This window comes from Leptodactylus fuscus, chromosome 3, assembly GCF_031893055.1.
Source record: "Leptodactylus fuscus isolate aLepFus1 chromosome 3, aLepFus1.hap2, whole genome shotgun sequence".
In the NCBI taxonomy this organism is placed as follows: Eukaryota; Metazoa; Chordata; class Amphibia; order Anura; family Leptodactylidae; genus Leptodactylus; species Leptodactylus fuscus.
Window position 1 is genome coordinate 89,428,024 of NC_134267.1, and position 22,766 is coordinate 89,450,789.

Sequence of the window (22,766 nt, forward strand, 5' to 3'; positions counted from 1 at the left end):
AGGAACCCTCTGGATAATTTGGTTCCATTGCGATTTATGGTGGTTGTGACCTGGTTCAGTAGAGAGTATTTCCTAATTCATATCTGTGTTTCTCCTGTTAGGTGTTACACTAAGTACTGCTCAGTGCTGTCTTTTTATTTTGAGTTATTTGCATGCATTGTATGATTGTCCTTGTGACTGCACAACTGCATGGCATTCATTTCCAGCCCTTATAAAAAAAATTAAAAAAAATGCTAACATGAAGAGTACAGACTTTTTTTGAACTTTGCTTAAGTTATAGTGTCTTTTGGGATTAAGAGAGGAATGATGCATCACAGAGTTATAAGAAAATGCCAGAATGGCTATATTATGGAGAATACAATCATGTACTAACAGTCAAAGAAAAGTGAAAGATCCGCTTTAATAATAAATTCTAGGCTTCTGATATTTAAGTTAAGAATAATTCTGTAGACCACTCTTGTAAGGTGCATTCACATGGAGTTTTGTGGCACTGTTTTTGCTACAATAACTCGTGTAAAGAATCAGTGCTGAAAAACAGACTCCCATTGAGTTCAATGGGTTCCGTTTTCCGCGCGGTACACATTGAAATCGATGGAAGGCTTTTTTACCCATTGATTTCAATGTGTTCCTCACGGAAAACGGAACCCAAAACAGTGCCACAAAACTGTGTGTGAATGCACCCTAAAAGATATTGAAACCCCTCAGGGTATGTTCACATGGACAAATTTTGGTGCTGATTCTGTCTCAAAATCGGCTCCAAATTCTGCCTGAAGCCAGCTTCCTTTGATTTCATTAGAGTCACATACAGATAAGCATCATGCTCGATCGTCAGGCAGATTCCGTCTGACAAGTGGAACATTCAGTATCAAATTCCTGAAGCTGAATTTTCTGCTAGAAAAATTTACACCGTGTGAACTCCTCCTTATGGAACCCTGTAAATGAGCCAAGCTATATAAAAAAAAATTTCAATACAATTTTTAAAAAAATATTTATTAATATGTTACTCCTTTTATACTTCTCAATTGATTAACAAAACATGCCAGTATAGTGTATGTTTAAAGTCAGGAAATGGATATGGAATGATGCTCCTTTGTGTAAATTTTGACTCTGCTGCCACTTTTATACTATTCAGTCATTGCCTGGTCAGATTCTAACTATCTTTGCTGTTGCCCATAGGGTATACCATCACAGTATAGATATTATCTGCTTTTTCTCTGACAAAGTATTACAGAAGCTTTTATACATGCCAAATGTATAATCTAGAGCAGTGATGGCTAACCTATTGAGCTCTGTGTGTTCGAATCCGTAAAAAAACCAAACCTAGCTTAACTCGGGTGTCATTTCACATCTAGAAATGTCAATAATTTTGTGATATTTGTAGTTCTAGTGTAGTAAAAAAAAAAAAAAAAAAAAAAAAAAAAAAAAGTTACCGTATATACTCGAGAATAAGCCAAGTTTTTCAGCACAGATTTGTACTGAAAAAGTCCGCCTCGGCTTATACTCGAGTCATTATGGCAATATCATAGTTACAGACCCGGCATACAGACACCGAGGCGGGTGCTGGGCCACAGCATCGCCACACTCCTGGCAGGAGCCTGGCGATGCTGTTCATTTCAAACTGCTGATACCCTATATTCAGCCAGGCTGAATTCCAAGTGGGGGGGAAAAACCCCCAGTCCTCAAGCTCAGGGAAGGGGCAGACAGACAACCAAAACACTCCCTCCCCTTCTCCAGCACCTAGCAACAACTGCACCCAAAAACTCTGGCCATTTTTAATTTTTTAAATTTTCCCATAGCTGCTGAATTCCTTCCTCCCCAGGCTTATACTCGAGTCAATAAGTTTTCCCAGTTTTTTTAGGTAAAATTAGAGGCCTTGGCTTATATTCGAGTCGACTTATACTCGAGTACATACAGTATGTTTTTGATGCATGCATTTGTATTATAAGTATTTCTGGCCCATCACACAGTAAATGACCCCCTTTTTCTAGACCATTACATGGTATATGAGCGCCCTTTCTGGCTCAGCACATGGTATCTAATCCCCTTTTAGTAGCCCTCCATACAGTATAAGACCCCTTACTTATGGCTCCCCGCAACATAGGAGCCTTTTTATGACCCCACACACACACAGTATCTGACCCCTTTTTATGATCCACACACAGTTCATGAGCACCTCACACACAGTATTTGATCCCTTTTTTTATTGCCCACGCACAGTTTATGACCCCATTTTATCCCTTCCACACAGATTAGTGGCCGATATTTTTTCATTCACCTGTCCACACTCCGGTCCTGGCCACCTTCTGCTGCTGCCTACAGGGTGCACCGTAGCAGACACTGAACGATGCCAGGACACTGTACGTTAGGTCCCGGCATTCTTCAGTGTAGCGCCACCTAGTGGAGGGCAGCCATTACAGGAGTGTGGACAGGTGAGTAAAAATGATCAGCAGCTACTTATTGCAATAACACAGTAAGTAGCTGCTGATGTGTGTCACTTAAAATGTCTTGGCGTGTCACCAGTGACATGCTTGAAATAGTTTCACCATCACTGATCTAGATTGTCTTTGTTATAAATGGAACTGTTCATTGAGACATATATAAAGAAATTAATATTTCAGCCAATTACAGCCTATTTTATAATAAATCGGACGTAACACACTAATGGGAGCTTTGTAATGTCAGAAACTTATGAGGTACCTAAAAGCAATGATTGCTCGAGAATGGTGGGGGATACAGAGAAAAAGCCAACTGTACCAGAATAACTTGAGCAGCCCCTATTAAATGATTGGACTAAACCTAGAGTTTAGCTTCATATAACACTCACAAAAAAAAGGAATCTCTCCTTGCCTCTCTGTTTTCCCACCGATCCTAAGCTGGCTTTTCAGTGGTTTTCCCAATCTGTTATTGCCATATGGACAGTATGTGACCATTCCATCAAATCCGTGGCCACAGCAGTCACTTACAGTACTATATGGGGCTCACAGTCTACAAAAAAAAAAGTGTCTGTGCTCCGCAGCCAATTCAGTCATTTGTGCTGTGATGCCAGTGACTGGGGCCACTGTCCCTGCAGTCCATATGTAAACGGAGACCAGGAGTACCTGCCAGAGCCCTATTGTATGTCTTGTGAATATTGGTTTTATTACTTTAGCTGTTAGTAGAGATAAGTATAATTTATACTTATAACTTCCTATAATAACTTTTACTTTAGTTATATACATTGAAATTTCATACAAATCTGTTTGGAAAAAAAAAAAATTATATACCAGGGACATATATTGTCTTCTTTACTTCTCTTTCACTGTGCCCAAACTTTGCTTGTAGATATATATAATCTTTCTGCTCTTGTGGCTTCTTTGCTTTATGATGCCTGAGTTTGCAGCAGTTGATTGTTTTTCTATGTGCATGAACTCCTCAAATTATATCTAATGTGAAATATTCCAAAATCATTATAGGATTATAGAATTTCTGCTTTAGACCATTTCAAAACCATCACTATCAAATATAGCAAACATACTTTTTCTCCCCAGAATATGTTGATGTTCAGGGGAGAGGATCATGGGAAATTCATTCTGTTTTTAGAATGTTTTCTTAGTATGTATGGCTAGTTTTGTTTGATCTAGTTTTCTTATACACCATGGACTCCATGTTAGGGTAAGTAGTTGTCTCTATTGACAACCATGATGATGTGATGGTTTTGGAGTAGACCTATCACTTGCTGGTATTAACGGGCTACTTTTCTTCTCTTCTTTTTTTCCTTCCCTTGCTTCCTGCTTCTGGCATTTTCTTATTCACTTCTCCAACTATATTAAAAAAAAAAAAAATAAATAAACACCCTAGTTATCCCCATTTGTCCTCGTTCAGCATCTTGCAGCCCCATAAGTCCCCAGCTTTCCAAGACTCCAATTGGAAGAAGTTCAGAGAAGGTTAAACACTTTTTCACCACACCAGAGGCAATAGCAAGGCGAAGGACCACACACTTTGGAGGAACCAGTGTAAGTACCCTTACCCTTAAGTACATGTATATATCTTGTTTCTGGTAGATTAGAATAGTTCCTGTTTCTAATATAATTTTAAAGGGATTTTTCCACGTCCCCCTCTCAGTAGTTTGTCTGCTGTATTTTCTTTCAACTTTCTGTATTCTTCAGCAAGCTGGTGGGAGGGCTTGGACTGTTTGATGAACAGGAATCTATGAAGTACCTCAGTAGATATAAACCCTTCCTTTACCCTGAGATCATTTGTTATGATTCTTTGAAATCTAATATAAGTGCAGATCAAATAATATGTACAGTAAATGTATATTACATTACACAGGGTTGGAGAACATTTACATTCTTTCAGATAATGAACTTACAGTAAACTCAAAGTTATTTTTGCATTACACTCTATTGGAGCCTTAATTAGTAAACTGCAATTAGTTGACCTGACTGTCCTGTTGGCAGAGCTGTAGATAGCAGCTCTGAGAACAAGTGTAATCCTGAGCCCCCCCCAGAGAAAAGTAAGTCACTTCATCTGACTTGATATCAGATAACAGGTTGGGTGCCTTGACAATGATGTGTAAACAATGGGAGGAATAACCATAGCAGGTAAATGAAGCCGCATTTCTAAAACAACGTGTTTAGTTAAAGCATTGAGTTTACATAATCTTAAGAGGGGCTCGAGAAAATTTCCAACTGTCCTGAAATCAGTGAAGCAGCACCTATTGAAGGATGCAGATTTGACGGAGGTGACCCCTTTAAGTAATAAATAATAATAATAATAATAAATTTTATTTATATAGTGCCAACATGTTCCGCAGCGCTGTACAATTTGTAGGGTTCAGATGCAGACAGATACAAAACAAAGAACGTCATTTCACACAATGGGACTGAGGGCCCTGCTCACAAGAGCTTACAATCTATGAGGTAGAGAGGATGACACAAGAGGTAGGAGGGGCGGCATTGCTTATACAGTGTTCAGACAATTTTGTAATAGAGGTTGCAGCCATTACACAAACAAAGCTTTATGGGCCGTCACTAGTAGTGTCCTTTAACATGTGGATAGAGCATGGACAAATATGTTAGGCTGAAAAGGCATCAAGAGGGGTTTGCAAGTAAGGTTATTCAAGTTGTATCAAGTGATCGGTGTAACAGGTGATGGAAAGCAGTATACACACAAATAAACAAGTTAAAATACAAGTGATCAGTTCAAAGGATGATATTGACCTGTCGCACCGATCACTTGATTCCTGTGCCTCTTTTAGTGTATAAATTTGCACTCCTTCAGAAATTGTTATACCATGCCTGATGAAGAGACCTGAGTAGTCTCGAAAGCTTGCAAGATGTCATCATTTTTGTTAGGTATTAACTAATGAAGAATCTCAATCTTTGTATTTCATATCCGCTGGCTAATACAGTCCAAAGCAACACTACTCTATATCTCGCTAATGTATCGCTCTGACTTTTAATTTGATAATATAGGGCCAATTTTATGCTTTAGATTGACATCCTCTTTAATCACACAAAAGTACATTTTAAAAGACCAATAGTCCTTTTCAGAAGTAGAAAATAATACCTTTTCATTGCATTTTTGGTTCTGTTCACACCTCTGTTGTGTTCAATCTGGTTTGTGTTGCTTTTTTATTACAAAAGGCATATAACCTAGTAAATGTCATTCCTTAGTGTATATTTCCCTTATACCTGAGCCGCCCTCCATCCTCATTTTGATTTAAAACAACATGTAAGAGCAAATTTTCTATACACAATGTAAAAAAGTCTCAAGGGCTAACTTCTATTTTTCCTCTTCCATTAGGTAGAGAAAAAAGAAAAACGTGAGACAGATGGTGAAAATGCATTAACACCTTTATCCACTTTAAAGAGAGCAATCTCACCTAGTGTACCTAAGTCAAAATCACCAGCGCCAACATCTGCAGGGTAAGTGTGAAGTATTGACTTCATTGGTATGTATTCTGTATGCAGCAAGAATATTCCTGTTATTTATTTATATAGCACCAGTAATTCCATGGTGCTGTAGATTTGTGGGTTTACATACAGTACACAAAATATACAAACAAATATAATACAAAAAGTGACCAACTGGCACAGTGGGGTAGAGGGCCCTGCAGTCTGTGAGGGAAGAGAGATAGAGACAGAAGGTGAGAGGGGAGGCTGTACAGATGGCGGTGCGGTGATAGTGTTATTGGAGGTTGTAGGCCTTCCTGAATAGGTGAGTCTTCAGGGCCGTCTTGAAGCTTGTGATTGTGGGGGTCAGTCTTATGTGTCTTGGTAATGAGTTCCAGAGTATGGGGGAAGCACAGGAGAAATCTTGGAGATGTTGTGTGAAGAGCGTATAAGAGCGGAGTAGGAGGTCATTGGAGGATCTGAGGTTACGTGTGGGCAGGTAGCGGGAGATTAGGTCAGAGATGTATGGAGGGGACAGGTTGTAGATGGCTTTGTATGTCAGCGTTAGTATTTTGAATTCTATTTGCTGGGCAATGGGTAACCAGTGAAGGGATTTGGCAAAGGGGAGCGGCGATGAAGAACAGGGAGATAGGTGTATTAAGCGAGCAGCACAGTTGAAAGTCAACTGGAGGGGGGGGGCAAGAGTATTTGCAGGGAGGCCATTTATTATTATTTATTTATTATTCTCACTTATATAGCACCATCATATTCCACAGCACTTTACAGACAATGACAGTCACTGTCCCATAATCTACATTTCCTATCAGTATGTCTTTGGTGTGTGGAAGGAAACCGGAATATCTGGAGGAAACCCACGCAAACACCGGGAGAACATACAAACTTCTTGCAGATATTGTCCTTAGCAGGATTCGAACCCAGGACTACAGCGCTGCAGTGCTAACCACTGAGAAAGGTGTTACTGTAGTCTAAGCAGGAGATAATGAGGGGCATGAACTAGCATCTTTGTGGTTTTAGGGGTGAGGAAGGAGTGGATTCGATGGATGTTCTTGAGTTGGAGGCAGGAGGAGGTGTTGAAGGTTTGTGCGATTTGAAGGATAGGTCAGAGTCCAAGGTTATCACAAGGCAACAGACCCGTGGGACAGGGGTAAGCGTGGTTCCATTAGCTTTGATAGATAGGTCAGATAGAGGGGCTGTACAAGGTGGAACAAAGATGATGAAGTCCATTTTCTCCATGTTGAGTTTGCGAAAGCGGGAGGTGAGAAAGGAGGCTTCGGCCACTAGACACTTTGGATCTCTGACCATCAGAGAGGTAATGTCTGGTCCGGAGAGATATATTTGAATGTTGTCAGCATAGCAGTGTTATTGAAAACCATGAGATTCTATGAGTTGGCCTAGGCCGAGGGTGTAGATGGAGAATAGGAGAGGTCCTAGGACGGAGCCTTAGGAGACCCATACATAAAAAGGCATGGTGAGGAGGTGGTGCGTGAGTAGGAGACGCTGATTGTGCAGTAGGTAATGTATGAGGAGATCCAGGAAAGGGCCAGGTCTGAGATACCAAGGGGTGAGAGCGTTTGTAACAAGAGGAATTGGTCTACTGTGTCAAAGGCAGAGGAGAGGTCAAGGAGGAGGAGGACAGAGTAATGGTGCTTGGCTTTGGCAGTTAGAAGGTCATTGGTGACTTTTGTTAGGGCAGTTTCCGTGGCGTGACAGGGTCTGAAGCCTGACTGTAGTCTGTCAAAGAGTAAGTTGGACGAGAGATAGGAGGAGAGTTCGGAGTGGACGTGCTGCTCAAGCAGTTTTGATGGAAATATGACATAGAATGTAGTGTTCAGTTTCCAATATGTACCTTTCTCTGACTTACTGTGTTCATGACATAAGTAAAATCATTTGCAGTAAGATGCTATCATCTGTGGAACTACTTAACTATGGTTGGTGAAGACACATTGTTGATCATGATGTACTTACTGAACCAGCTCAGCTAGTGATGGTACAAGAAGTACAAAATGTGATCACATGTTGTTTGGTTCCAGACAGGACATTAGCAAGTTATCCAAGACTTCTCTCTTCAGGATAGTTCATTAACACAAGGCTATGGCCGTCTGTTACCCAGCCCCCACACAGATCCACTGTTCTCTACATAGTGCAGACATCTTCCACGAGGAGAATTAAGTCAGTCCACTTAAATGGGTTATCCAGGATTAGAAAACATGGCTGCTTTTTTTCAGCAAGAGCACTACTTTTTCTTCTCACACAGTGACATCACATCCATTACTCATATGACCTTTCTGCAATTCAATTCCATTAACTTGAGTGGCAATGACTATGTGACCAAAAAACATTATGCTGGTCACATCATCCTGATAAAGGGAAGTGGGGATCTTTCTTAGAGAAAGCAGCCATTTCTTATCCTGGATAACCCCTTTAAGTCAATCTGCTTTGGTGTAATTTGCAATAAATTTATTAAATGTTGCTTGGTAAATTTGCTATATTTAGAAGTCTTATATTTCTTTCATGAGATGTTACTCCACCTTCTACAACATTCTCCTACTGGAGTAATATTGAGATATATATATATTTTTTTTACAACTTTTTAAAAAGTTGCATTTGCTAAACCTATCGTACAGACGGCTAAACGCACCCATTTCTCAGAAGTGAAGTAAATGGTGCAAAAGTTCCAGCAGTGAAATAAATGGATTAAAAACGCAAAATGTCATAACATTTTTACCCATACAGTATAAGATCAAAAAGTTGCAAAACCCCTACTTTGTGACTTTTAAGTTTCATAAGGGTTTTTTTTTATATTAGACACAATATAATGCAAAATCCCCAGTAATATGACAACAAATATCACAGCATAACATATTCAAATAAACTGGGAAGGGGGTGATGAATAAGGCAGTGTACAATAAAACAAAAAATTATGCGAGGAGGGAACCAAAGGAGGAAATATCCTAAATCATATTTAGTATATGCAATCTTTCAGAAATCAATTCAGGATTTCTGAACTACATGTTAGGTGTATGATAAAAATCAATCCGCTCTACACAATGGAGTACATATGGTCATGAAGGAAAAGTGAGCATTATTATCAAGCCCTGTGGAGCAGCATAATCCAAACTTTTTCAGATTTATTGTATTTATCTGTTTGGGTGGCCTCAATTCTTTTATAGAATATAATAAGGCAGATCTGATTCTGTACCACTGAAAGTGAAACCATAGGGGTTCGCCGATATTATGCAACATTAATATGCCCTGCCATAGTAATAAGTTGTATAACACAGAACACCTTATTATTAACACCATTGGTCAGTTCCCAAGGAGAAGAACTGAAGGCGTGAATCGGATTTGTTTATGGAAGGAAGATGGCATGTATTAGATCTTTGATGTTTTGCCTGAAGGAACATGCAGTGGGATAGGTCCACCTTATATGTCACATATTGCCTAAGACTTCACACCCCCAAAGCATCTGGTCAAAATATGTAAATAGTATTTATGCAACAGCTCCGGGAAATAGTAAGCGCTTTGTAGCCCACAGGCCACAACAAAAATGGCCGCTTACTGTGTAAATGACCGTTTTTCTTGTGGCCACGGGCATGCGCAGTCGGCTCTGCCTGAGGCCTACAAGTTTCATCGCCTGCGCCAGAAGAAGAGGTGTGAAGAGGACGCTCCTGAAGAAGATGGAGGTGGCACTGGAGCGTTCTCTCGCAGCATTGTGGACACCCCTAGTGCTGTTTAAGTGCTGGCGCCTGCCCCCAGTGCTGCGAGAGAACTCATTTACATCCCGGCAAATACCGGGATTTCTAATGAACGGCGGCGCGGAGAAGACATCTAAAGGTAGGAGACGAATAGACTTTCTTAAAGCTATTCCTACGTGTTAGGGACAAAAATTTCGATCTGAATGATAGAATTCCTTTAACCTGTAGAATAAAGGAAACATTTTATTTCATGGTGCAGCGTGAACATTCCAAAAAAGCCCAATAATGTGCGGGGAGTTATTTTGTTTTTATTCCACCACATAGAATATTTTTCTTTCCATTTTCTAAAAAATGTTACGGTACAAATGTGGCAAATTTAACTTTGTTCTTGTTGTGTTATGCGATAAGATGTCACGCTGTGGCCAGTTATCTGGGTCAAGTTCTGTCATATTGTCAGTTAAGCTCAATGCCATACAACCTGTTCTGTAGGAAACAGGCCCTCATATGTTTTTTTTTATGCCTGTGAAATAGTGTCAGAACTGAAACCTAACAATTGTAAATTACGAAGACCTAAAATGCATTATACATGGTCTGAAGACTTTCACTTTCTTATAATTGTTTTCTAAATAAATATGTAATTGTGTTTCACAAAAGCATTTGTGTATTTTTAGGCTTTCACACAAGTCCTCACATAGGCCAGCATCAGCTATTGTTAATAGTTCCATCAAACTAGCCACCACCCCGCAACGTCCACTCTCGCCAGGAAATGTCCGACCAGTGAGAAAAGAGAGCAAGGAGGATATGAAGAAGAAAGAAATACCACCTAATCCAACTGAAAAGCAGAGTATACAGGAAAAAGATCCACCAGTAGCAAATGCAGAAGGCTCTGCTGAAGAAAAGCCTAGTGCCCCAAGTCCTGTCACTGCTGAAGCTATGCAAGGTACAGATGTGTTTGCTTGGCTCTGTATTTTTGATGCAATTGACTCAAAATGTCTAATATTTTCTAAGTGCGCCTGTATTTGCGCTACAAGGATTAAATTGGTTTGTCATCTTTGTTGCGTGCACTGTGCGCTGCTTTTCCAGTGGTTCCAAATGCTGTAGTTGTTCAGTGCAGATGCTGGACATGTATAGAATCCAGAGACGATATAACTACCCTGTTTCCCCGAAAATAAGTCATCCCCCGAAAGTAAGACATAGCAGGAGTTTTGTTGAATTGCCTAATATAAGGCACCCCCCGAAAGTAAGACATAGTAGTTTTCATTTGCAGGGGCCTAACTACCGGGGTAGCAGAGGTAGCAGCTGCCACAGGGCCCAGGACATCAGGGGCCCGCCGACAGCCGCTACCGCTGCATTTTTTTTTTTTTTTTTTTTTAAAAGGCTGTTACCAGCTGGAGTTACTCCAGACAGTAATAGGCCCTCCTCCTGGCACTGGCCGGGATCGGTGAGTGACACCGCGGGCCCCAAAAACACTATTATTATACTGGGGGGGGGGGGGGGGGTCTTTTCAGACCCCTGAGAATAATGATTGGAGGCCTGGGAGAGGTAAGGGAACACAAAAAACAGTATTACTTACCTTTTCGGGTTCCAGACAGGCTTTGGGCCTAGTTGTGAGACATGTTTGATGTCACATGACCGGGGCCTGTGTCCCAGGTCATGTGACGTCAGTTAAGATGGCCGACACCGAGGAGTGCAGCGGAGCATGGGATAGGTAAGTAATAGAGATGAGCGAACACTAAAATGTTCGAGGTTCGAAATTCGATTCGAACAGCCGCTCAATGTTCGTGTGTTCGAACGGGTTTCGAACCCCATTATAGTCTATGGGGAACAGATACTCGTTAAGGGGGAAACCCAAATCCGTGTCTGGAGGGTCACCAAGTCCACTATGACACCCCAGGAAATGATGCCAACACCTCTGGAATGACACTGGGACAGCAGGGGAAGCATGTCTGGGGGCATCTAACACACCAAAGACCCTCTATTACCCCAACATCACAGCCTAACAACTACACACTTTACACACTCAATACCACCTCTCTGACAGTAGGAAAACACCTTGAAACATGTGTATTTGGCACTTGCAGTGAGGAGAGCTTGTCACCAGCAGTGAATTTGGCCCTTGTAGTAAGTTGAGGTTGGCACCAACATTTGTTTTGAAAATCAGGGTGGATTGAGCCTCTAACCAGCAGAGTTTGGGCAAATTCATGGTGGAGGGAGCCTCTAAAAACCCCAGTTTGGACCAATTCATGGTGGAGGGAGACTCTAAAAACCCCAGTTTGGACCAATTCATGGTGGAGGGAGCCTCTAAAAACCCCAGTTTGGACCAATTCATGGTGGAGGGAGCCTCTAACCAGCCCAGTTTGGGCAAATTCATGGTGGAGGGAGCCTCTAACCAGCCCAGTTTGGACCAATTAATGGTGGAGGGAGCCTCTAACCAGCCCAGTTTGGACCAATTAATGGTGGAGGGAGCCTCTAACCACCCCAGTTTGGACCAATTCATGGTGGAGGGAGCCTCTAACCAGCCCAGTTTGGACCAATTCATGGTGGAGGGAGCCTCTAAAAAACCCAGTTTGGACCAATTCATGGTGGAGGGAGCCTCTAAACAGCCCAGTTTGGGCAAATTCATGGTGGAGGGAGCCTCTAACCACCCCAGTTTGGACCAATTCATGGTGGAGGGAGCCTCTAAACAGCCAAGTTTGGACCAATTCATGGTGAAGGGAGCCTCTAAAAACCCGTTTGGACCAATTCATGGTGGAGGGAGCCTCTAACCAGCCCAGTTTGGGCAAATTCATGGTGGAGGGAGCCTCTAAACAGCCCAGTTTGGGCAAATTCATGGTGGAGGGAGCCTCTAACCAGCCCAGTTTGGACCAATTCATGGTGGAGGGAGCCTCTAACCAGCCCAGTTTGGGCAAATTCATGGTGGAGGGAGCCTCTAAACAGCCCAGTTTGGGCAAATTCATGGTGGAGGGAGCCTCTAACCAGCCCAGTTTGGACCAATTAATGGTGGAGGGAGCCTCTAAACAGCCAAGTTTTGGGAAATTCATGGTGGAGGGAGCCTCTAACCAGCCCAGTTTGGACCAATTAATGGTGGAGGGAGCCTCTAAACAGCCAAGTTTGGACCAATTCATGGTGGAGGGAGCCTCTAACCAGCCCAATTTGGACCAATTAATGGTGGAGGGAGCCTCTAAACAGCCAAGTTTTGGGAAATTCATGGTGGAGGGAGCCTCTAACCAGCCCAGTGTGGGCAAATTCATGGTGGAGGGATCCTCTAACCAGCCCAGTTTGGGCAAATTCATGGTGGAGGGAGCCTCTAAACAGCCCAGTTTGGGCAAATTCATGGTGGAGGGAGCCTCTAACCAGCCCAGTTTGGACCAATTCATGGTGGAGGGAGCCTCTAACCAGCCCAGTTTGGACCAATTCATGGTGGAGGGAGCCTCTAACCAGCCCAGTTTGGACCAATTCATGGTGGAGGGAGCCTCTAACCAGCCCAGTTTGGACCAATTCATGGTGGAGGGAGCCTCTAAACAGCCCAGTTTGGGCAAATTCATGGTGGAGGGAGCCTCTAAAAAACCCAGTTTGGACCAATTCATGGTGGAGGGAGCCTCTAATTAGCCCAGTTTGGACCAATTAATTGTGGAGGGAGCCTCTAACCAGCCCAGTTTGGACCAATTAATGGTGGAGGGAGCCTCTAACCACCCCAGTTTGGACCAATTAATGGTGGAGGGAGCCTCTAACCACCCCAGTTTGGACCAATTCATGGTGGAGGGAGCCTCTAACCAGCCCAGTTTGGACCAATTCATGGTGGAGGGAGCCTCTAAAAAACCCAGTTTGGACCAATTCATGGTGGAGGGAGCCTCTAAACAGCCCAGTTTGGGCAAATTCATGGTGGAGGGAGCCTCTAACCACCCCAGTTTGGACCAATTCATGGTGGAGGGAGCCTCTAAACAGCCAAGTTTGGACCAATTCATGGTGAAGGGAGCCTCTAAAAACCCGTTTGGACCAATTCATGGTGGAGGGAGCCTCTAACCAGCCCAGTTTGGGCAAATTCATGGTGGAGGGAGCCTCTAAACAGCCCAGTTTGGGCAAATTCATGGTGGAGGGAGCCTCTAACCAGCCCAGTTTGGACCAATTCATGGTGGAGGGAGCCTCTAACCAGCCCAGTTTGGACCAATTCATGGTGGAGGGAGCCTCTAACCAGCCCAGTTTGGACCAATTCATGGTGGAGGGAGCCTCTAACCAGCCCAGTTTGGACCAATTCATGGTGGAGGGAGCCTCTAAACAGCCCAGTTTGGGCAAATTCATGGTGGAGGGAGCCTCTAAAAAACCCAGTTTGGACCAATTCATGGTGGAGGGAGCCTCTAATTAGCCCAGTTTGGACCAATTAATTGTGGAGGGAGCCTCTAACCAGCCCAGTTTGGACCAATTAATGGTGGAGGGAGCCTCTAACCACCCCAGTTTGGACCAATTAATGGTGGAGGGAGCCTCTAACCACCCCAGTTTGGGCAAATTCATGGTGGAGGGAGCCTCTAACCAGCCCAGTTTGGACCAATTAATGGTGGAGGGAGCCTCTAAACAGCCAAGTTTTGGGAAATTCATGGTGGAGGGAGCCTCTAACCAGCCCAGTTTGGACCAATTCATGGTGGAGGGAGCCTCTAAACAGCCCAGTTTGGGCAAATTCATGGTGGAGGGAGCCTCTAAACAGCCCAGTTTGGGCAAATTCATGGTGGAGGGAGCCTCTAACCAGCCCAGTTTGGACCAATTAATGGTGGAGGGAGCCTCTAAACAGCCAAGTTTTGGGAAATTCATGGTGGAGGGAGCCTCTAACCAGCCCAGTTTGGACCAATTAATGGTGGAGGGAGCCTCTAACCACCCCAGTTTGGACCAATTCATGGTGGAGGGAGCCTCTAAACAGCCAAGTTTGGACCAATTCATGGTGGAGGGAGCCTCTAAAAACCCCAGTTTGGACCAATTCATGGTGGAGGGAGCCTCTAACCAGCCCAGTTTGGGCAAATTCATGGTGGAGGGAGCCTCTAAAAAACCCAGTTTGGACCAATTCATGGTGGAGGGAGCCTCTAATTAGCCCAGTTTGGACCAATTAATTGTGGAGGGAGCCTCTAACCAGCCCAGTTTGGACCAATTAATGGTGGAGGGAGCCTCTAACCACCCCAGTTTGGACCAATTAATGGTGGAGGGAGCCTCTAACCTGCCCAGTTTGGACCAATTAATGGTGGAGGGAGCCTCTAACCACCCCAGTTTGGACCAATTCATGGTGGAGGGAGCCTCTAACCAGCCCAGTTTGGACCAATTCATGGTGGAGGGAGCCTCTAATTAGCCCAGTTTGGACCAATTAATTGTGGAGGGAGCCTCTAACCAGCCCAGTTTGGACCAATTAATGGTGGAGGGAGCCTCTAACCACCCCAGTTTGGGCAAATTCATGGTGGAGGGAGCCTCTAACCAGCCCAGTTTGGACCAATTCATGGTGGAGGGAGCCTCTAAAAACCCCAGTTTGGACCAATTCATGGTGGAGGGAGCCTCTAAACAGCCCAGTTTGGGCAAATTCATGGTGGAGGGAGCCTCTAACCAGCAGAGTTGGTGGAAATCAGGGTGGAGGGAGCCTCTAACCAGCAGAGTTGGGGGAAATCAGGGTGGAGGGAGCCTAGTATTAGCAGAATTGTGCAACGCTTATGGTGGATGAGTATGAGGATGCGGAGGAATTGGAGAGGTTGAGTACAGACATGGAGTTTCATGTTGGGGTGCTTTACACAGGTGGGCACAAAAATGACGGCTCTACCCAGTGGTGGTTCATTTTTATCAAAGTGAGCCGGTCGGCACTCTCAGCTGACAGACGGGTGCGCTTGTCAGTGATGATGCCACCGGCTGCACTGAACACCCTCTCAGATAGGACGCTGGCGGCAGGACAGGACAGCACCTCCAAGGCATATAGGGCAAGTTCAAGCCACAGGTCCAACTTCGACACCCAATACGTGTAGGGCGCAGAGGGGTCGGAGAGGACAGGGCTGTGGTCGGAAAGGTATTCCCGCAACATGCGCCTATACTTCTCACGCCTGGTGACACTAGGACCCTCCGTGGCGGCACTTTGGCGAGGGGGTGCCATCAAGGTGTCCCAGACCTTAGACAGTGTGCCCCTCGTTTGTGTGGACCGGTGAGAACTTGGTTGCCTACTGGAGGAACTGCCCTCCCTGCCGCCAACGTCACATGCTGGAAACATCTCCATCATATTCTGCACCAATTGCCTGTGGCAAGCATTGATGCGATTGGCCCTCCCCTCTACCGGAATAAAAGACGAGATGTTGTTTTTATACCGGGGGTCAAGGATAGCAAAGATCCAGTACTGGTTGTCCTCCATGATTTTGACAATACGCTTGTCGGTTGTAAAGCACCCCAACATGAACTCAGCCATGTCTGCCACAGTGTTAGTTGGCATGACTCCTCTGGCCCCACCGGAAAGTTCAATCTCCATTTCCTCCTCATCCTCCATGTCTACCCATCCGCGCTGCAACAATGGGACGATTCGAAGTTGCCCGGAAGCCTCCTGTATCACCATCACATCATCGGACAACTCTTCTTCTTCCTCCTCCTCCTCCTCCTCCTCCTCCATTAAACGCAGTGAAGCGGACAGATGTGTGGACCTACTCTCCAGCTGTGACGGATCGGATGCTATCCCTAACTCCTCTGTGTGATCTGAGTTATCCCTGATGTCAATCAGGGATTCTCTCAGAACACACAAGAGCGGGATTGTAAGGCTCACCATCGCATCCTCAGAGCTCACCCTCCTTGTGGACTCCTCAAAGACCCGTAGGATGTCACAAAGGTCTCTCATCCATGGCCACTCATGGATGTGAAACTGAGGCAGCTGACTTTGTGGCACCCTAGGGTTTTGTAGCTGGTATTCCATCAAAGGTCTCTGCTGCTCAACCACTCTATTCAACATCTGAAACGTTGAGTTCCAGCGTGTGGGGACGTCGCACAAAAGCCGGTGTTGTGGCACATGCAGGCGTTGCTGGAGAGATTTTAAGCTAGCAGCGGCTACTGTCGACTTGCGAAAGTGGGCGCACATGCGCCGCACTTTCACCAGTAGCTCTGGAACATTGGGGTAGCTCTTTAGGAAACGTTGCACCACTAGGTTGAAGACGTGGGCCAGGCATGGAACATGTTGGAGTCCGGCAAGCTCCAGAGCTGCTACCAGGTTCCGGCCGTTATCACAAACGACCATGCCTGGGCCCAGGTGCAGCGGCTCAAACCATATTGCCGTCTCATCGAGGAGGGCATCCCTCACCTCGGAGGCAGTGTGCTGTCTGTCCCCCAAGCTGATCAGCTTCAGCACAGCCTGCTGACGTCTACCAACGCCAGTGCTGCAACGTTTCCAACTCGTAGCTGGGGTCAATCTAACAGCGGAGGAGGAGGCGGTGGCGGAGGAGGAGGCGGTGGCGGAGGAGGAGGCGGTAGAGGAGGAGGAGGAGGGGGGTGTTCTTCTCGTGTCCCTGCCAGGAATGTTAGGCGGGGAGACGAGGTACACCGGGCCAGTTTGGGAAGCAGTCCCAGCCTCAACTACATTCACCCAGTGTGCCGTCAGTGAAATGTAGCGTCCCTGTCCGCATGCACTTGTCCACGCGTCGGTGGTCAAGTGGACCTTTGTGCAAAGCGCGGAACTAAGGGCCCGCCTGATGTTGAGTGACACGTGCTGGTGCAAGGCGGGGACGGCACACCGGGAAAAGTAGTGACGGCTAGGGACGGCATAGCGAGGTGCCGCAGTTGCCATCAGGTCCAGGAAGGCGGGAGTTTCAACAAGCCGGAACGCCAACATCTCCTGGGCCAGCAGTTTAGCGATGTTGGCGTTCAAGGCTTGCGCGTGTGGGTGGTTAGCAGTGTATTTCTGCCGCCGCTCCAATGTCTGAGAGATGGTGGGTTGTTGTAAAGAAACGCCTGATGGTGCCTTTGATGGTGCAGGAGAAGGAGATAAGACAGGACCAGGGGAGGATGAGGTAGAAGTCAACAAAGTGGCGGAGGCAGATGAAGTGGTGTCCTGGCTCGTCCTCTGGAGTGCATCGCCAGCACAGTCAGCAGTGGCAGTGGCAGAGGCAGAGGCAGTGGCAGTGGCGTGAACGGCAGGCGGCCTTTGTCCTGCCGTTGCTGCCTGCCACTGATTCCAGTGCTTGGATTCCAAATGACGGCGCATTGAAGTGGTGGACAGGTTGCTCTTCTCAGAGCCCCTAATCAATTTCGAGAGGCAAATTGTGCAGACAACACTATATCTGTCCTCGGCGCATTCCTTGAAAAAACTCCACACCTTCGAGAAACGTGCCCTCGAGGTGGGAGTTTTTCGGGGCTGGGTACGAACTGGAACATCTTGGGAGATTCCGGGTGTGGCCTGGCTTCGCCTAAGCTGCTGACCTCTGCCTCTGCCTCTAGCTACCCTTTTTGGTGCTGCACCTGCCTCAACATCCACACTACTTTCCCCGCTTGACATCCCCCCTGTCCAGGTCGGGTCAGTGTCCTCATCATCCACCACTTCCTCTTCCAACTCCTGTCTCATCTCCTCCTCCCGCACAATGCGCCGGTCAACTGGATGCCCTGACGGCAACTGCGTCACATCATCGTCGATGAGGGTGGGTTGCTGGTCATCCACCACCAAATCGAACGGAGATGGAGGAGACTCTAGTGTTTGAGCATCTGGACACAGATGCTCCTCTGTTAGGTTCGTGGAATCGTGACGTGGAGAGGCAGGTTGAGGGACAATGAAAGGAGCGGAGAACAGCTCTGGGGAGCAGGGACAGTTTGGGTTATTGTTCTGTAAAGCTTCGGAATTTTGGGAGGAAGGAAGACAAGACTGTTGGGTAATAGGAGGAGAGGAGGCAGAGTCTGACTGGCTGCTGGACAATGTGCTGTAAGCGTTCTCTGACAGCCATTGCAAGACCTGTTCCTGGTTCTCGGGCCTACTAAGGTTTGTACCCTGCAGTTTAGTTAATGTGGCAAGCAACCCTGGCACTGTGGAGTGGCGCAATGCTTGCTGCCCCACAGGAGTAGGCACGGGACGCCCTGTGGCTTCACTGCTACCTTGCTCCCCAGAACCATTCCCCCGACCTCGCCCACGGCCTCGTCCACGTCCCTTTCCGGGAGCCTTGCGCATTTTGAATTCCTAGTTAGAAATTGGCACTGTATACCAGTAGTAAAAATTGTGGGTGCACGTAACCCCAATATATTCTTTGAATTCCCAGTCAGAAACTGGCACTATATGGCAGTAGCAAGAAATGAGGGTATTTGTATTCCCAATATACTCTTTGAATTCCCAGTCAGACAATGGCACTGTATACCAGTAGTAAAAATTGTGGGTGCACGTAACCCCAATATATTCTTTGAATTACCAGTCAGAAACTGGCACTATATGGCAGTAGCAAGAAATGAGGGTATTTGTATTCCCAATATATTCTTTGAATTCCCAGTCAGACAATGGCACTGTATACCAGTAGTAAAAATTGTGGGTGCACGTAACCCCAATATATTCTTTGAATTCCCAGTCAGAAACTGGCACTATATGGCAGTAGCAAGAAATGAGGGTATTTGTATTCCCAATATACTCTTTGAATTCCCAGTCAGACAATGGCACTGTATACCAGTAGTAAAAATTGTGGGTGCACGTAACCCCAATATATTCTTTGAATTACCAGTCAGAAACTGGCACTATATGGCAGTAGCAAGAAATGAGGGTATTTATAACCCCAATATATTCTTTGAATTCCCAGTCAGACAATGGCACTGTATACCAGTAGTAAAAATTGTGGGTGCACGTAACCCCAATATATTCTTTGAATTCCCAGTCAGAAACTGGCACTATATGGCAGTAGCAAGAAATGAGGGTATTTGTATTCCCAATATACTCTTTGAATTCCCAGTCAGACAATGGCACTGTATACCAGTAGTAAAAATTGTGGGTGCACGTAACCCCAATATATTCTTTGAATTCCCAGTCAGAAACTGGCACTATATGGCAGTAGCAAGAAATGAGGGTATTTGTATTCCCAATATACTCTTTGAATTCCCAGTCAGACAATGGCACTGTATACCAGTAGTAAAAATTGTGGGTGCACGTAACCCCAATATATTCTTTGAATTACCAGTCAGAAACTGGCACTATATGGCAGTAGCAAGAAATGAGGGTATTTATAACCCCAATATATTCTTTGAATTCCCAGTCAGACAATGGCACTGTATACCAGTAGTAAAAATTGTGGGTGCACGTAACCCCAATATATTCTTTGAATTACCAGTCAGAAACTGGCACTATATGGCAGTAGCAAGAAATGAGGGTATTTGTATTCCCAATATATTCTTTGAATTCCCAGTCAGACAATGGCACTGTATACCAGTAGTAAAAATTGTGGGTGTATATAGCCCCAATTCTATTGCTAGGGGACTTGCAGGGTATTTCTGGGGTGAAGGTGGGGGGGCACACCGTTGGAACGAGTATCGGGGTATATATCGGGTATACGGGAATACACTGACAGTGTATTCCATTCAGGATCCTGGGAAAGCTGGGTTGCGGCGATTGAGCCCGTCAGTGCCACGTTACACTGACAAGCTTCTCCCTGGAATTTAGCTCTTACAAGAGCTGTTGGTTGTCTTCTCCTTCCTATCCTAGCCTGTCCCTGCCTACCCAGAATCTAAGCCCTAGCTAGCTGGACGGAAACCTCCGTCCTCGGTGAATTGCAAGCTCAGAATGACGCGAAGCTGGGCGTCGCTGTTCTTTTAAATTAGAGGTCACATGTTTTCGGCAGCCAATGGGTTTTGCCTACTTTTTTCAACGTCACCGGTGTCGTAGTTCCTGTCCCACCTACCCAGCGCTGTTATTGGAGCAAAAAAGGCGCCAGGGAAGGTGGGAGGGGAATCGAGTAATGGCGCACTTTACCACGCGGTGTTCGATTCGATTCGAACATGCCGAACAGCCTAATATCCGATCGAACATGAGTTCGATAGAACACTGTTCGCTCATCTCTAGTAAGTAACAGTGTTTTTTTTATGTTGGTATCCCCCCTGGGTCTCTGATTATTATACTCTGGGGTATGAAAAGAGCCCCAAGTATAATATTTGTTCATGTGTGTCCACAGTGGGAAATAATACTGTGTGTAGGGGCCACTATGGGGAATAATACTGTGTGTAGGGGCCACTATGGGGAATAATACTGTGTGCAGGGGCCACTATGGGGAATAACACTGTGTGCAAGGGCCACTATGGGACATAATACTGTGTGCAGGGGCCACTATGGGGAATAACACTGTGTGCAAGGGCCACTATGGGACATAATAGTGTGTGCAGGGACCACTATGGGGTATAATACTGTGTGCATGGGTCACTATGGGGCATAATACTGTGTGCAGGGGCCACTATGGGGCATATTACTGTGTTCAGGGGTCACTATGGGACATAATACTGTGTGCAGGGGTCACTATGGGACATAATACTGTGTGCAGGGGCCACTATGGGGCATAATACTGTGTGCAGGGGTCACTATGGGGATAATACTGTGTGCAGGGGCCACTATGGGGATAATACTGTGTGCAGGGGCCACTATGGGGCATATTACTGTGAACAGGGGCCACTGTAGGATATAATATGGGGCATAACAGTGCACTCAGGAATGTTCATTTTTTTGTTCAGCAATAAATGTGAATTCTTCTTCATTGAAAAAAAAATAAGACATCCCCTGAAAATAAGACGTAGCACACTTTTGGGAGCAAAAATTAATTTAAGACACCCTGTTTCGGGGAAACAGGGTGTCTTCTGTCCCACATTGGGGCTAAAAACTTTCAGAGCAGGCATAGTAGAGGAGTCCAAGGCAAGTTCTAATATTTTTAGGATTAAATTGTGTATAACACATGCGTTACAAATTCACCTTTAGCATTGCATGTCGGAGAAGGCAGTGTTAGGGCACGTGCAGTGTATATGAATGAAGTGAACACAATACATACCATAGTGTCAGCCTATGTGCTTGCTATAGAGTAGGAAACAATATTGATCTCATTTTAGAGCTTGCTGAGGAACCTGCACAGTATTGTGATCTCCACAGGTGCTGCAGTGTTTGGAAACACAGTGAAAGATGTACAAGAGTAATGGAAGTAGGAGGGGGCACCAGGACCTCTTGTCACCGGTATTCAGAGTGGGGTATTGCGGAGTACTATCTGGAAGGGTCCGAATATTCCACTTACTGTTTCCTGAGCAAATTCATATGAATACCCAAGTTTAGAAGTGAATAGCCAAAAAGGTTTTTCATGGACAATGAATGTACTTCCACTTAAGAAATTAAGACATTTTTTCCAGTTTGATGAGAATGAGTGAGTTATCTTAATGTACTGCTCAGAACAAAAAATATTATTGTTGTGTCTAACTTCATAAGCTTCAGGTCTCATATTGTTGATTGATGCTGTCTTCTTGTTCTTATGATGATTACAAGGAGAGCCATGTTCCAGATTTTGATTGTGGTATTATAGTTCAGAATTTCTTTTTTTTTTTTTCTTTTTTTTATAGATGAACTTGTTACGCTGCTGTATCAATAGACATTTGATGTGTTTCTGCAGATCATGTCATTTTTGGTTGGTTCCCTCAATGACCTGATGTTCGGTGTCAGCCAGAATTTGTTGTATTCGCCCTGTTCTCGCAGTATAAACTGTGCCAGAGGTGTATGGCAGCTGCTTAACAAATATATTATGGGGTGATAACTGTTGTCCAGATCTGCACATGGGGGAACATGGCCTACAAGATTAATTTCTGGGGCCCCATCATGGAACATAATATTGTTGGTTTGGATATTCCTATTGGTCGCCTTAGACAACAGAGAGACCAATTCAATCCAATAGGACTGAGCTTGCAGAACATTTAATCTCAGTTCAAGTCAGTATGACTGAGCTTGCAGTACCATTGCCAACCACAGCGTATGTAGCTGCGAATAAGTCAAGCACACAAAAAAAGGTTCAGTTTCAACTAATAAATGTTATTGTATGATTAATGGAAAGTTATACAGTTTTTCATCATACTTTGTATGACAATTAATTTCTTTACTTCCAGTAGATAAAAACCAGACCATGGTTATCTGATAGTCCATAGTCATGTGATGAATAGATCAGTTCACGGCTTGTTAGTGTGTTAGTCACATGATCATGGACTC

At 44.9% G+C, this 22,766-nt stretch overlaps 1 protein-coding gene across 2 annotated transcripts in view; it reads left to right on the forward strand.

Annotated features, from left to right (window-relative positions):
* Positions 1-22,766, forward strand: part of MAP7 (microtubule associated protein 7) — an 88,709-nt gene that overhangs the window by 56,153 nt on the left and 9,790 nt on the right. For both annotated transcript variants that reach the window (XM_075267934.1, XM_075267935.1), the window contains exons 9-11: positions 3,838-3,992; positions 5,788-5,909; positions 10,264-10,532. In XM_075267934.1, the coding sequence (XP_075124035.1) occupies positions 3,838-3,992; positions 5,788-5,909; positions 10,264-10,532 (546 nt within the window). The remainder of the gene's footprint in view (positions 1-3,837; positions 3,993-5,787; positions 5,910-10,263; positions 10,533-22,766) is intronic.